The following is a 14,280-nucleotide window of genomic DNA, read 5'->3' as shown; positions in this document are numbered from 1 at the left end:
CCAGAGAATCTTCTTTTCTTCCAAGATATAAAGATCTTGAGAATATTAAAGATATACAAGAATCACTAACAAGAAGTTACGTGGCTACTCTTTTATTCATTTGCTGTATATGAAACGCAGATCGCTGAGGACAATATGACTGTTTTTGGATGTGAATGTTATTTAACACAACAATGTTGGCCTGGACTCGAATTGCCCCAAAAGCATTTCCTGTTTGATGTTGGTTTGCTTTGTTATAATGAGCTACTCTCAAATTTAACGTAATTACTGAAGAAACTTGAAACCAATTATACTAGAGTGCACAACCATGGAAGAGATGAAGGAGAAGACTGAAATATGAGAAAGTGAAGCCGTCGGGAAACTCAGCGACCAATCTATGATAGCGCAAGCTCGGTCAAGTCTCTCCCATATAGTGTGGTGCAGGATGCCTATTAGTCCAAGTAAACGGATAGCCCGAAAAACCCAAATCCACCAACTCGTAATCGGACAGTGCCTCCCGAAACCTCCGAATCTGCCATGTTGGGCACTGGGGACCTCCCGATTTTTCAGATTGATCAAAAATCTCATTAAAATCCCTAGCGCATAACCAAGAGTGATTAGACTCTCCCTGTAGTCGAGAAAGGAGATCCCACGTGCGTTCTCTCTTGCTACTAATATCCGATTTCCCATATATACCCGTGAAGCACCACCGGTCTTGATTCCCATCCAATTTCACAGATACATCAATATGGTTAACTGAATAACCTGCTACTAATATCCGATTTCCCAGATATACCAGTGAAGCACCACCAGTCTTGATTCCCATCCAATTTCACAGATACATCAATATGGTTAACTGAATAACTCTAGATGAGAACGTCTGCTAGCAAAGCAAGCCCACCGCTTTTACCTCGAGAATCCACACTAAAACCATACATATCAAACTTATGCTTCAAACGATTGTTGTGGCATGATGAGCACTTGGTGTCCGACACAAAAACCAACGGGTGGCGATAGTCCTAGATGAGATCCTCGAGACACTAAACTGTCCAAGGCTCCCAAACCCTGACAGTTCCAGTTACCAAACTCATGGCGAATGCTGAGTCTGCCCCGCAGATCCCACCGATAGATTAGTAATATCCTAGAATGGAACAGATAACCTGCTATCCTTAGGAAGCCCCTGGAAATCTACTTCCTCACAAGAGTCTTCATCCAATAACCTGCGTTTATGAGGGAGGGACAGAGGCTGGTAAGTGGCCTGGGAGTTGTGTTGAAGTTAGTAACCAGCAGCAGCAGCAGCACCATGAAATGCAGCAGCAGAAGTTGAAGTCCAAACAGGCTGGTGATGATGAAGAAGCTATTGGAGTCTTAGATACAGGCTGAAAAGTGCATGATAGAAACACGTTTTTGTATTACTGATGTAATGTTGATAAGTTGCTTGTGTGGAGTGCTACGTCATTTATTTGTATTCCTATTGGGCCAAGTAGTTAATTTTTCTGTTAGTTGGTTATTAGGTGGTTTAGTGAAGTGTCATATATACGTTGTATCAGTCTAAGTCTTCTGCTGTAACAGAGATTCAACAGAGCTTCGTTAACTGAGAATGGAGAAATCATTCTTCTCCCAATTGCTGTGTTCTTCATTTGTTGTTTTGATCTTGCGTTCCAACATGGTATCAGAGCCTTCTATATGAAGGTCTCTGGGATTTTTCTTTGAATTGAACCAGCAGAACTATGGCGGAATCAAGCTCGAACAGATCTGCGGTAGAGCAGCTAGAGCGAGAGGCACTTTATATACATCCTTCGGAGAATTCTAGCATGATATTGGCTACTTCTCCCCTGGACGGCACGAATTTTTTACCATGGAGTCGCTCCATCTATGTTGCCTTAGGTACAAAAATGAAACTAGGCTTCATAGATGGCTCATTTCCGAGGCCTGAGATAGGATCAACTTCATTTGAGCAGTGGCGTCGTGTTGATCTTATGGTTACCTCCTGGATATGGAATTCCATATCCAGAGAAATTGTTGAATCCTTTATGTTTGTTAACTCATCTCGAGAACTTTGGTTGGAGATACAAAGTCGGTACGGCAGAAGCAACGGACCGATGATCTATCGGATTCAACGCGAGATTTCTTCCATCTCGCAGCATGACATGTCTCTTACTGCATATGTGACAAAGCTGAAAACTTCCTGGAATGAACTGTTAAGTTTGGCACCCAGTCCAAAGTGTACGTGTGGTGGCTGCACCTGTGGGGTGAATAAGGCGATTGAAGAACGGAACGAACACGTGCAGTTGATGCAGTTTCTTATGGGATTACACGAGACGTGTGACAGCGAGAGAAGTCAGTTGCTGATGCAGGATCCTCTGCCTACTCTAGAACGAGCTTTCTCTATGGTCTTCACGGTTGAAAAGCAAAGGCAAGTACATACTGAAACGTCTGCTGTACCTCAACATATGGCTTATCAATTTGCATCAAAGGAGGTCAAGAAAAATGGTGCTGAGAGGTTTCAAACTAAGAAGAGATCGTACATAGACAAGAGAACTCTGACTTGTGCGCATTGTCATAGAACCGGTCACACTTTAGACACTTGTTTTCAAGTCCATGGAGTACCAGACTGGTACAAAACCTTGAATGAGAAGAAGAAGAAAGTACCTGGGGTTAAGTCTTTTGCAGCTGCAGCGACAAATGAACAACAGACTTCTGCGGAGAGTAATAACTAAGTAGATGACAGACTTAATGGCAGACCTGATCAGACTGATGCAAAGAAGCAATACAACCGGTGATCCTATCACCAACTACTCCAACTTTGCCTGCAGCGAGAACATCGAATTTGCTGGTAATGTTACTACACCTTCAAAGATTGATTTGGGTTCTTGGATTTTGGACACTGGGGCTACAAACCATATATGCACTAACCTTAATCTATTTCATTCTCTTGTTGTTCCTTCACAACCCAAACACGTGCATCTCCCTGATGGAACATATAAAACCGCTGCGTATGTTGGCACTGTCCAGTTAAATCATCATATCACACTCACTCAAGTCCTATATCTTCCTTCTTTCTCTGTTAATTTGTTGTCCGTTAGCCAACTCTGCCGTGATACCTCTTATGTTTTCCATTTTACTGACTCAAAGTGTTTATTGCAGGACCAAATTAGCAAAGCCATCCTCTTTGAGGGACATATACACAAGAACTTGTATGTTGTCCGACAGTCATCTCATCAAAATTCTTGTCATTCCTCTGTACTTTGTAATTCTGCAAATTTGCATTGTAATCTTCGGACATGGCATCATAGGTTGGGCCATGTTCCCTTGCCAATAATGAAACGAATTCCTTTTCTCACTTCTGTCACTATGGAATCTATTGAACCTTGTGAGATATGTCATAAAGCTAAGCAAGTTAGAACCTGTTTTCCTTCGAGCTTATCCCAAAGTGAGGCTCCTTTTAATCTAGTTCACCTGGACGTTTGGGGACCATACACTGCCTATACAATCACAAACTGCAGCTACATATTAACTATCCTGGATGACCATTCCCGCTCCCTTTGGACCTATCTCTTGAAACAGAAATCTCAAGTACCTTCTGTCCTTAAGTCCTTCGCCTCCATGGTTAGAACCCAGTACTCTAAGGAAATCAAAGTCATTCGGTCCAATAATGGCTCTGAATTTTTGAACAAAGAGTGTCAAACCTTTTGCAATGAGATGGGGATCATACACCAAACATCCTGCACCTACACTCCCCAACAAAATGGGAGAGTAGAACGCAAGCATAGGCAGCTTTTGAATGTGGCTCGAGCTTTGCTTTTCCAGGCATCAATGCCTCTGAAATTTTGGGCCGATTCTCTACTCACTGCAACCTACCTAATCAATAGAACACCCTCCAAAATCCTTCAATGGAAAACACCCTTCGAAAAACTTACTGGAAATTCCCCAACCTATCACCACATTCGTACCTTTGGAAGCCTGTGTTTTGCCACCAATGTTGATCCCCACAAGTCTAAGTTCCATCCTAGAGCCAGTAAGTGTGTTCTCTTAGGATATATGATGACACAAAAGGGTTATAAACTATATGACATGGACAGCAATCATATCATTGTCTCTCGAGATGTCCAGTTTTATGAAGACATATTCCCTTACTCTGTTTCGCAGGATCAGCCTTCACCTTGCCCTCTCCCGGTGATTCATCCATCTATTGATCTCCCTACTTGCACTCTAGCAGAACCTCCAAACACTTCTTCATCATCTGAACCATCTATTCCAACCTCAGAAATTGTTCCTGCAGCTACACCTTCACTCAGACGCTCTACCAGAATTTCTCATCCGCCTACTTGGTTAAATGATTTTGTCTGTTCCACCAGTCACCCCTCTTCACTGCATTCACATACCCCTGCATATATGTCGTTTGTAGCCTCCTTGTCTGTTTTGCAGGAGCCCGTGTCCTTTTCTGAAGCTGTGAAACACAGAGAATGGAGAGAGGCCATGGATATAGAGTTGAAGGCCTTGGAAGCTAACAATACTTGGAAGCTTTCTCCTTTACCAGCAGGCAAACGTGCCATTGGGTGCAAATGGGTCTTTAAGACCAAACTTCGGGCGGATGGTACGGTGGAGAGGCATAAGGCACGTTTGGTGGCGAAGGGGTTCAGTCAAATAGAAGGCGTTGATTACACGGATAGCTTCTCGCCGGTTGCAAAATCTGTGACTGTGCGGATTTTCCTTGCCATTGCTGCTGCTCGTGCGTGGCCTATTCAGCAGCTCGATATAAATAACGCGTTCCTCCATGGGTATATCGAAGAAGATATATATATGTTGCCTCCTGAAGGATACACTGTCCCTTCCAATACGGTGTGCAAGTTACAACGCTCATTGTACGGCCTTAAACAGGCCTCCCGGCAATGGAATGCCGAGTTTACCTTAAAGCTTACTTCATATGGTTTTACTCAGTCGGTACATGATCACTGTTTATTTGTGAAACCTTCTTCTTCAGGTCTCATGGCCTTACTGGTTTATGTAGACGATATTCTCATCACGGGGCCTTCCATTGCTGAAATTGCTGAGGTTAAGCACTATCTTCACAGCCTATTCACCATCAAAGATTTGGGGGATGCGCGGTATTTCCTTGGACTTGAGATAGCACGGAGTTCTTCAGGATTGTACATTGCTCAAACCAAGTATGTATTGGATATAGTGAAGGACACTGGTCTTCTTCAAGCTAAATCTGCCTCGACTCCTTTTCCTTCAGGATTGAAGCTAGTTGCAGGTTCTGGTCCTCTGTTTTCTCGGCCTGACTCTTATCGAAGGCTTGTTGGGCGTTTGCTTTATTTGGGATTCTCTCGGCCGGACATCTCTTATCCGGTGCAGCAGCTCAGCCAGTACCTTAATCAACCTTGTGAGTCGCATTGGAGAGCTGCGTTACATGTGGTCCGGTACCTGAAGGGGTGTCCTTCTAAGGGACTATATTTTCCAGCTTCAAACACATTCACTGTTCGTGCATTCTGTGATGCCGATTGGGCATCGTGTCTAGACTCTCGCCGGTCTCTCACTGGGTATTGCATTTTCCTTGGCGATGCGTTGGTGTCGTGGAAGACTAAGAAACAAACGACTGTTTCGAGGTCTACCGCAGAATCGGAATACAGGAGCTTGGCTTCGACGGTTTGTGAACTTCGGTGGATTTCCTACATACTGTCTGATTTTGATGTTCCTGTCTCTCTTCCCATTGACTTATATTGTGATAATAAGGCTGCATTACATATCATGGCAAATCCGGTCTTCCACGAGCGTACTAAACACATCGAATTGGACTGTCATCTTGTTCGGGATGCTTACAAGGATGGTTTTGTGTCACCTTCCTTTGTTCCTAGCTTTCAGCAGTTAGCGGATGTTTTTACCAAATCTCTGCCTTTAAAATCATTCTTATTACTCATCTCCAAGTTGGGCCTTGTCTCTTTTGATCCCAGTCCCACTTGTGGGGGGGATGTTGAAGTTAGTAACCAGCAGCAGCAGCAGCACCATGAAATGCAGCAGCAGAAGTTGAAGTCCAAACAGGCTGGTGATGATGAAGAAGCTATTGGAGTCTTAGATACAGGCTGAAAAGTGCATGATAGAAACACGTTTTTGTATTACTGATGTAATGTTGATAAGTTGCTTGTGTGGAGTGCTACGTCATTTATTTGTATTCCTATTGGGCCAAGTAGTTAATTTTTCTGTTAGTTGGTTATTAGGTGGTTTAGTGAAGTGTCATATATACGTTGTATCAGTCTAAGTCTTCTGCTGCAACAGAGATTCAACAGAGCTTCGTTAACTGAGAATGGAGAAATCATTCTTCTCCCAATTGCTGTGTTCTTCATTTGTTGTTTTGATCTTGCGTTCCAACAAGTTGGAGGGAAGGCGTTTCCATGGGCGGGCAGTAGACAGAGGACGTGTCTGTGTGGTAGGGAGAGCAGAGGAGAGATGAGTGACTGAGGATGGGAAGGATGGGTCTGGAGCTGTATGGGGCTGTACCTCCAGTACTAGGTCGAGAGAATCACGGGCAGGGGAACAAGGGGTGAGTGAAGAGATTGAGTGGTGAAGGGAAAAGTTGCTGAGTCAGAAGGATGATGAGGCCAAAGCGGGCTTTGGTTAAGATCTTGGACTTATCGGGAGGGATTTTGGGGTCCTGACTTGTGTTTATGAAGGGAGAGTGTTTTGGAGGCAAGAGGTTGATGGTTGCAGGGGATGAGATTTCAAACACGTCAAAGATGGATGAGCCACGTCTAGGTGGGGGTGTAGGCGCTGGATAGGATTGAAGAGAGTCCGGAGAACGAAAGATTGGCCGCTTGAAAACAGATGAGGGGAAAACACCTTGGGAAGCGAGCATTCTGCTCCTAGAATTTGCCGGAATCACAACTTGGAGCCAAGGACCATAGGGGGTATTTTCACCAGGATCAAAAAGACCTTCATGGAATTGGAGCTCACACTATCGAGATAAGTTACCCTGACAACCACACAAATAGCAGAAGTTGGGAAGACGATCGTACGTAAATGTAAGCAGTTGCTCATTCCCCGAAATTGTCCGTATTTTCAGCGCATGAGTAAGGGTTTGTTCACATCAACAACCACTCTAATCCGAATGGAAGAACCCCAAACCATCCCCTCCTTATCCAAATCCGCCTCCTTAAATTGACCCAGCTTGTTCTCAATATAAGAACACACCTCCTTTGACATTTTCCCCAATAGCAAGCCATGGATATGCACATGGAAATCACAAAAATCCATATTAACCAGACTAGGATTATCAGTGGATTTCACCGGCGCCAGAATCAGAAGACGTATCAAAACCCCAGGGGCAACAAACAAGAACCAGATCACAGTCCAGAGAATGAAAAAACTTGAGCAAAAAAGGATTCCCCTCAATCATCTTAAAATCCAATCCCTTACCCGAATTAAAAGCAGCCTTGAGAGTTCTCTGCAGAGCGTCGGGGTGGAAGGGCTTGGTGGATAGCAATCGACCTACGATATAGAAATTCCTCGAAATAGGCTCGGCATGCCACAAACCCGCCGAAAATACCGAATCCGATTCCTCCTATTTAGTGAAGAAAGCGTTGCCACCAATCGTTCCGAATCAGGATCCATAGCCAAGGAGATAAAGGTCACAACCAAATAAAAACCCTAGAAGAGCAAAACAACAGCTATTCCCTATGCGAAACAGAAAAGAAACCAAACTTCCAGATGCCTGATTTGCGTAACTATGATGTAACGAAGGACCCCCAAGAGCACGTGGCAGGGGTTGAGTTGGTGTTGAACTTTTATGGTATATCTGACCATATTAATGCTAAACTATTTGTTACTAATCTTACAGGAAAAGATCAGGAGTGGTTTACCAATAAACCTAGTGGGACCATAGAGACATAAAAGATTTGCTTTTCACTTTGCAAGCAAAAAAAATACAAAAACGTTATGCTACGTACTTGTCCACTATAAGGCAAAAGGAGGATGAGTCATTGAAAAGTTTCGTCAGAAGATTTAATAATAAAACATTAGAAGTTCAAGATCTCAAGATTGACATGATGGTTAGCATACTCATTCATGGGTTAAAGAAAAAGCCGTTCGCATAAACTCACGAACGAGATCACCTGAAGATGTGGAGCAATTCATGAGGATGATAAAAAATTCATCGATGAGGAGGAGATGAATGCAATGAAAGACGGAGAGTGGCAAAATGCAAGAGGCTGAGATTGCGCGAGAGAAGGAAGGGATAGACACATACGACTGAAAAAGACCGTGAAACTCATACCAACCAAAATTTCACAAGTATACTCCTCTAGCGACCACGAGAGCTAGAGCAAGCATTGATGATGGTCGAAAAAGTGAATATACTTCAATGGCCAAAACATACCAGGTTTAGACCAACCAAAAAACATTCTAATAAGTATTGTAAGTTCCATAGAAGAGGGGCCATGACACAGAGTATTGCTATCACTTGAAGACGAAATATAAAGGTTAATAAGACAATGGTACTTCAAATAATATGTGTTGGAGCCTAAGAGGAGTGAAAAGAGCATAAACCAGGGGACAGGAGGACACGAAGCAGATTATGAGCAAAGATAGATTTAAGGGTAAAGAAAAGGAAGAAAGAAGGGACGTTGGAACCAGAGAGAATGCTATTGGAGGAGATTCGAGGAGAATAAGGAAAAATATGAGAGGAGCATGCAATCATATCATAGGAGGGAGTTGATACTAAATGTAGAGCCGAAAGGATTTGAATTATGACATTGGGTTGCAAACTGATCTAATAGTGATAAGGATGGATATCGCCGGCATAAGGTACTTGTAGATATTGCAGTTCTGTAGATATCATGTTCATGGAAGTGTTGAGGAAAATGGGGTTATAGGACACGTGCTTAAACCCTTGTCTAGACTCCACTAGTAGGGTTTGGTGGAAGCGAGGTCACATTTTTGGGAACCATTGCTCCCGGTGTCAATAGGTTAGTAATTTTCTTTCTAGTGTTTTCAGTTGAAGAAACCCATTTTCATCTTGGCATTCAAGGTAATTCTTACGGAGCTACTCCATCGCAAGAATTTGCTTCCTCCAGTGGGTTCTAGACCAAGCTCACCCCTCGATTATTCGATGATTGCGCCCTCAGATTTAGAATATAGAAAAAAGAAATGAAGAAGAACGTACCAGAAACCATCAATTGATGCTCTGATACCATGAAAAAACTTGAAACCAATTATACTAGAGTGCCACAGCCGTGGAAGAGATGAAGAAGAAGACTGAAAGGAAGCTTTAAACTGTTCTTAATTCGTATTGAAGTGAAAACCTGAGTTAAGTGTGTTAATTACAAATGCGGAGTAAGTCCTCTTTAAATAAAGCAGTAATCAATCTAACAAATTAATAACCACTTTTCTTAACAGACTAAATTGTCAGCAACTAATAAACAACACAACTGGCATTATCTGCTACAGACTAATCAAAGACGCATTTTGACTTAGAAAAATGCTAGAGCATAGGCTGTGACTACCAAGTCGTACTTCTACTAATGAAGGCAAAATATCACTTTTGGTCCCACTAGATAGGGTCCTTCTCACTTACAGTCCCACGCTTTACGTGTTCAACACATTTAGTCCTAAAATCCTATGTTTTTAACATAAATGGTCCTATTCCGTTAACACTAACGAAATCGGCACGTGACCGTCAGCCAACTGGACCAAATATCACTTTTGGTCCCACTAGATAGGGCCCTTCTCACTTGCAGTCTCACGTTTTAAGTGTTCAACACCTTTAGTTCCAAAACTCTATTTTTTGATAGAAATGATCTTGTTCCATTAACAGCTAATGGAAACGGCACGTGACAAGTCATGTGCCGTTAGTCAACTGGCAGCTAGCAAAAAAAAATAGAAGACCATGCTTGTATTTAGTTTTTAGAGTGAAAAAAAGGCAACAAAAAAATATTTTTTGGCTATTTATAAATGTAAATAACCCAAAAAAACCACACAATATTTTTATCTTTTTTTCAACACTTAATTTGGAGAGAAATAGGCTAAAAGATGTCGCAAACATCTCAAAATACTTTCAATATTGTGTGATGTTTTAAGGAACAAAATGTTGCAAGGTATTGTAAGACTTTTGGGGGATGTTTTGGCACATTTTGGGTTTGTAAAGTGGTAGTATTTGGCAGATTTTAAGTATGCAAAGTTTCACTTTACAGCACATTTCATTAATGATCAAAACCAGTGGATTTCAGTATATTTTCTGTTTTTATGCAATTTAGTGCTTTTGTGCAATTTTAGTTCCATTTTTATTGCTTTCAAGATTTTATGCTTACACATTTAAACACAACATAAACTATAATTACTTGCAAAAAAGGCATATCCATTAGTCCTTTTACACATAATTCACCATTACTAAAAGGTCATCTAGTAATATATAAGAACATCCTTTTACACATAATTCACCATTACAATAGCATTCAATATTTGAAGTATTTTGAGATGTTTGTGACATCTTTTGGCCTATTCCTCTCAAGATTAAGTGCTGAAAATGTTGTGTGGTGTTTGTAGGTTATTTACATATATAAATAGCAAAAAAATATTTTTTTGGCGCCTTTTTTTCCCTCCAAATACTGAACACAAGCTTGGACTTTGTTTTTTTCGCCAGCTGCCAGTTGACTAACGGCATGTGACAACTCACATGCTGTTTTTGTTAGTTTTGTTAACGAAATAGGACTATTTCTGTTAAAAAAATAGAATTTTGAGACTAAAGATGTTGAACACGTAAAGCGTGGGACTGCAAGTGAGAAGGACCCGATCTAGTGAGACCAAAAGTGATATTTTGACCTAGTTCAAGTCATGTGCCGTTTTCGTTAGTTGTTAACAGAATAGGACCATTTTTGTTAAAAAAATAGAGTGCCGAACACGTAAAGCGTGGGAATGCAAGTGAGAAGGGCTCTATCTAGTGGGATCACAAATGATGTTTTGCCTCTAATAAAAACATGAGAAACCACTCCCGTTACTTTAACTAAACAAACGAAATGATGAATAGAACTGGATGATAACTGCTTGAACCAGGTCTCAAAGCCTTCTAAAACCTCTTAACAATTACAAATACTCTCTTTTTGTTTGAAAAATTAACAACATATCTTGGTTTTAATGTCCCTCCAATAATTAGTCCATTCTATTGGTTTTTGTTAGATTTTTTTTTTTTGTGGAAACTGACCAAATATATTTGTGGATTATAAAATAATTTCACTTAATTTTTAAGATTTTCTAAAATTGTTTTATGGACTATAGGGTAAGAATGAAATTTTCATCTTGTTAACTTTTTTATGCTTTTTACAATTTATATTCTTTTAACAAAAAAAGAAAAAGAAAAACAATAAGTGAAAAGTGTATATGTCCGGACTTTCTTCCAAATATTATATAATTTTATCAAATATTTATAATATTCAAAATAATGAAGAGATACTTGTAATATGTCAAATCTTAAAAGAGTTCATTGTAATTTACCCATTATATAATTTGTCTTGTTTGTGAGAATTGAGAGAATATCTAATGTTTGAACTTGATATAATGCATGCTTAAGTATAGTAACTTGGAACTCCCAATTAATAATTAGTCAAGGTCATATGGTCCGAGTAGTAGAAGGGAATTTTTCTACATCCTATAAATTAAGATTAACTAGACTTGTACGATAATACTCCTACGTAAATAATAAATATATGACAATGATACATACACTCGTAAGTAAAACATTTATATGTATAGATTTTTATGTATATATATATATATCTTGGATTTTATTTGTATAGGATGTATAAACTTATCTATGTAAACAAAAAGAAACAACATTTATATGTACATATATTGGTCAATAATTGATAGATTTCCACAAAAATAGGTTCTTAACTAATTTGAAATACTACTAACAACAGGTCATATGCCATACCAGTGTCTAAGAGAATAAACTTCAAATAAGTAACAATAACAAACACAAAGACAAATTATAAATAAACTTATAATTTGAAACTAAAAAAAAAAAAATCATTTAGCATATAATCATCATGAATAGAATAATATGTAGTACGAAAGTCAATATTTGTTCGTTAAATTTATCTTTTCTTAAATTTAGAAGAAAATATTACGGCTTCAAAACATACACAAAGAATTAATAGAAATATATAATCCAAATTAAGCAAAGTTTTCATTGGTTCCATTTCAACACCAAACTGTGGGTACAATTTCACACAAACAGTACATAAACGAGAGGTGGCCCTTGTTTTTGAGATTATTGTTACAATTACAAGAAATTGAAAAAAGAAAAAGAAAAAGAGAACAAAGAATAAGAAATCAGATATACACATATATAGTTCCACTCTTTCACACAGTAACAAATAATTTTACATATAACATAGCAGGATGGAGCTTCTTCCCGTCAGCGTCAGGGCTTCGGCTGTTCTGCTGCTGGGACTGGTTGTGCAGCTTCAACCTTTTCTGCCGTTTCAACTATTTTCTCTGAGCTTGTAGCTTCAGGGGGGGGTTCCTCCTTCTCTAGTTCCACCACAATCTCCTTTGGTTTGACCTCTACGCCACTCGTCTCTTCTTCAGTTTTTTCAGTTGGGGGCGCAGCCTCTTCTTTCTTCTCCTCAGTAACTACAAACGTAGAAACCTTCTCCAACACAAAGAAGACAGGACCAGGTAAATATCCTGGGCCAATCTTGGAAGCCGCTTCGCACACTGGTTTCGACCCGGGAAATTCTTGCCGAAGAAATTATTAAGATTAATTAGAGAAAATAAAAGAACGAATGAATTACAAAGACCATGAATCTAGACAGAGATGCCTACCGATCTTAGCAAGCTCGTCAAGGAATTTCTGGACTGCCGCGGAGTGTTTCTTCAGAGCTGAGTCCTTGGGTTCCTTGACCAAAGTCTGGTTTTTAAGTTCATTGCACAAGACAAAGGTCTAACATTAATAGCAACCCATAAACTGATCTCTATCTAACAACTTGCCTACGCACGTCCAAAATAGTGGTTCTGCAAGCTGTACTAGCTAGTATGACAAATTAATTCATTAATTATGAACAGTTACGGCGTTCGGTTTAGCAGGTACACCAACTTTTGTAATTGTGCTTGTTGAGAGCGGCCAGTACTGGTTAGCTTAGATACCTTGATCTCAGTTGTGGAAGCTTCATAGATTTCAAGAACTTTAGGTTGAAGCTCAGCCTTTTTGTCTTCGCACTCCTTTGCATATTGTTCCTGATGAATCAGTGAACATCAAATTAATACATACTACCGCAACTTGCAAAAGAGTCGGCGAAAATACTCAATATATAGTCAATAGACAATCCCCCCTTCCCCCGTTGATCAATAATAGACAATCAAGACTCTATTGGTACTCCTTTTACAATTTCGCAGCTGACATCTGCGACACACAATTACCTTCGACTCATCAAAATTCTTGCACGCTTCCGCAGCGGCGGTCTTTTTTGGGTTTTCGAAAACTTTCTTAATCTTCGGAAGAACCTTCGATTTCCAGTAATTCACCATCTTCCAATACAAGTAGTAAAGACCAAGAGCAAAATTTTATTATACTGCAAGTAACATCAAAAGATCAGAAAGAAGGATTTCTTTGTTCATCCATATCATGTATGTTCACTAAATAGGTATAAAACGGAGAAGACAAAGATTAGGAAAATAGGACAAACATTCAGAAGTAATATCACAGAAAAAGGAAGTACATATTATGCTGTACACCGCCGAGAAAGAAAGCAATAGTAATGTTAACAATCGAAGGAGAAAAGTACAGAAAAGAAAAAGAAAAACAGAAAAGAAAAACCTTAATCGTGCTAGAAGGCTGGTAAACTCGAAATACTAAGCACTGTTGGCGTTGAATATGAAGGCTGCTTTGATCTGCTGTAGCAGATGTTTGTTTATGACAAAGCCAACGGTTGCATATCAAGGCAAAATATAAGGTTTGAGGAGCTTAATGCTTGTCAGCAACAACAACAGATAAGCTTATTTTAAACTGGCATACAATATGAGGCTTGTGTTTCTACCATAATTACGCTGACACCCCACACAAGACCCAATTACGAAGCAAAGAAAAATCCAACACACCTCCTACCTGCAATCATAGAGGGCCAAAAATGTCATCAGGATGATTAATAATTAATTATAGATGGGAATAAAATCAAACATCTTGAGCAATGACAGCTGGCAATCAGCTCATTTCAAGGTGGCAATATGACAAACAGGACCCACTCTGATGGTGATGCTGATCTGTGACAGCCCTTCCTCATCTCTCATTTTTTTCTACAACTTAATTCAACT

At 40.0% G+C, this 14,280-nt stretch overlaps 2 protein-coding genes across 2 annotated transcripts; one reads left to right on the top strand and one right to left on the bottom strand.

Moving 5' to 3' along the window:
- The first annotated feature begins 1,709 nt into the window (after window positions 1–1,709).
- On the top strand, window positions 1,710–2,699 carry LOC105167532 (uncharacterized). The gene has a single exon (XM_011087302.2). It carries the CDS (start codon window positions 1,710–1,712, stop codon window positions 2,697–2,699), a length of 990 nt encoding a protein of 329 aa, XP_011085604.2.
- A 9,442-nt stretch (window positions 2,700–12,141) lies between these two features.
- On the bottom strand, window positions 12,142–13,952 carry PCAP1 (plasma-membrane associated cation-binding protein 1). Its single transcript, XM_011086842.3, has 5 exons — window positions 13,787–13,952; window positions 13,390–13,541; window positions 13,117–13,206; window positions 12,796–12,880; window positions 12,142–12,708 (listed from the first exon to the last, which is right to left on the bottom strand). The coding sequence occupies exons 2-5, from the start codon at window positions 13,495–13,497 to the stop codon at window positions 12,392–12,394; spliced, it is 600 nt and encodes a 199-aa protein (XP_011085144.1). The 5' UTR covers window positions 13,498–13,541; window positions 13,787–13,952; the 3' UTR covers window positions 12,142–12,391.
- Between the last annotated feature and the right edge of the window lie 328 nt (window positions 13,953–14,280).

This window comes from Sesamum indicum, linkage group LG8, assembly GCF_026168435.1.
Source record: "Sesamum indicum cultivar Baizhima isolate 11 linkage group LG8, ASM2616843v1, whole genome shotgun sequence".
NCBI classification, from domain to species: domain Eukaryota; kingdom Viridiplantae; phylum Streptophyta; class Magnoliopsida; order Lamiales; family Pedaliaceae; genus Sesamum; species Sesamum indicum.
The sequence above is the reverse complement of the archived record's forward strand: the minus strand, read 5'-3'. Positions and strand labels throughout refer to the sequence as shown.

Bases quoted from the DNA above. Each gene is read 5' to 3' on its own strand.
- PCAP1 (XM_011086842.3), bottom strand. From the start codon at position 13,497: ATGGTGAATTACTGGAAATCGAAGGTTCTTCCGAAGATTAAGAAAGTT. The intron at 13,207-13,389 runs GTAATTGTGTGT...CTGATTCATCAG, and splicing joins AGAATTTTGATGAGTCGAAG to GAACAATATGCAAAGGAGTG. The intron at 12,881-13,116 runs GTATCTAAGCTA...CTTAAAAACCAG, and splicing joins CTTCCACAACTGAGATCAAG to ACTTTGGTCAAGGAACCCAA.
- LOC105167532 (XM_011087302.2), top strand. From the start codon at position 1,710: ATGGCGGAATCAAGCTCGAACAGATCTGCGGTAGAGCAGCTAGAGCGA.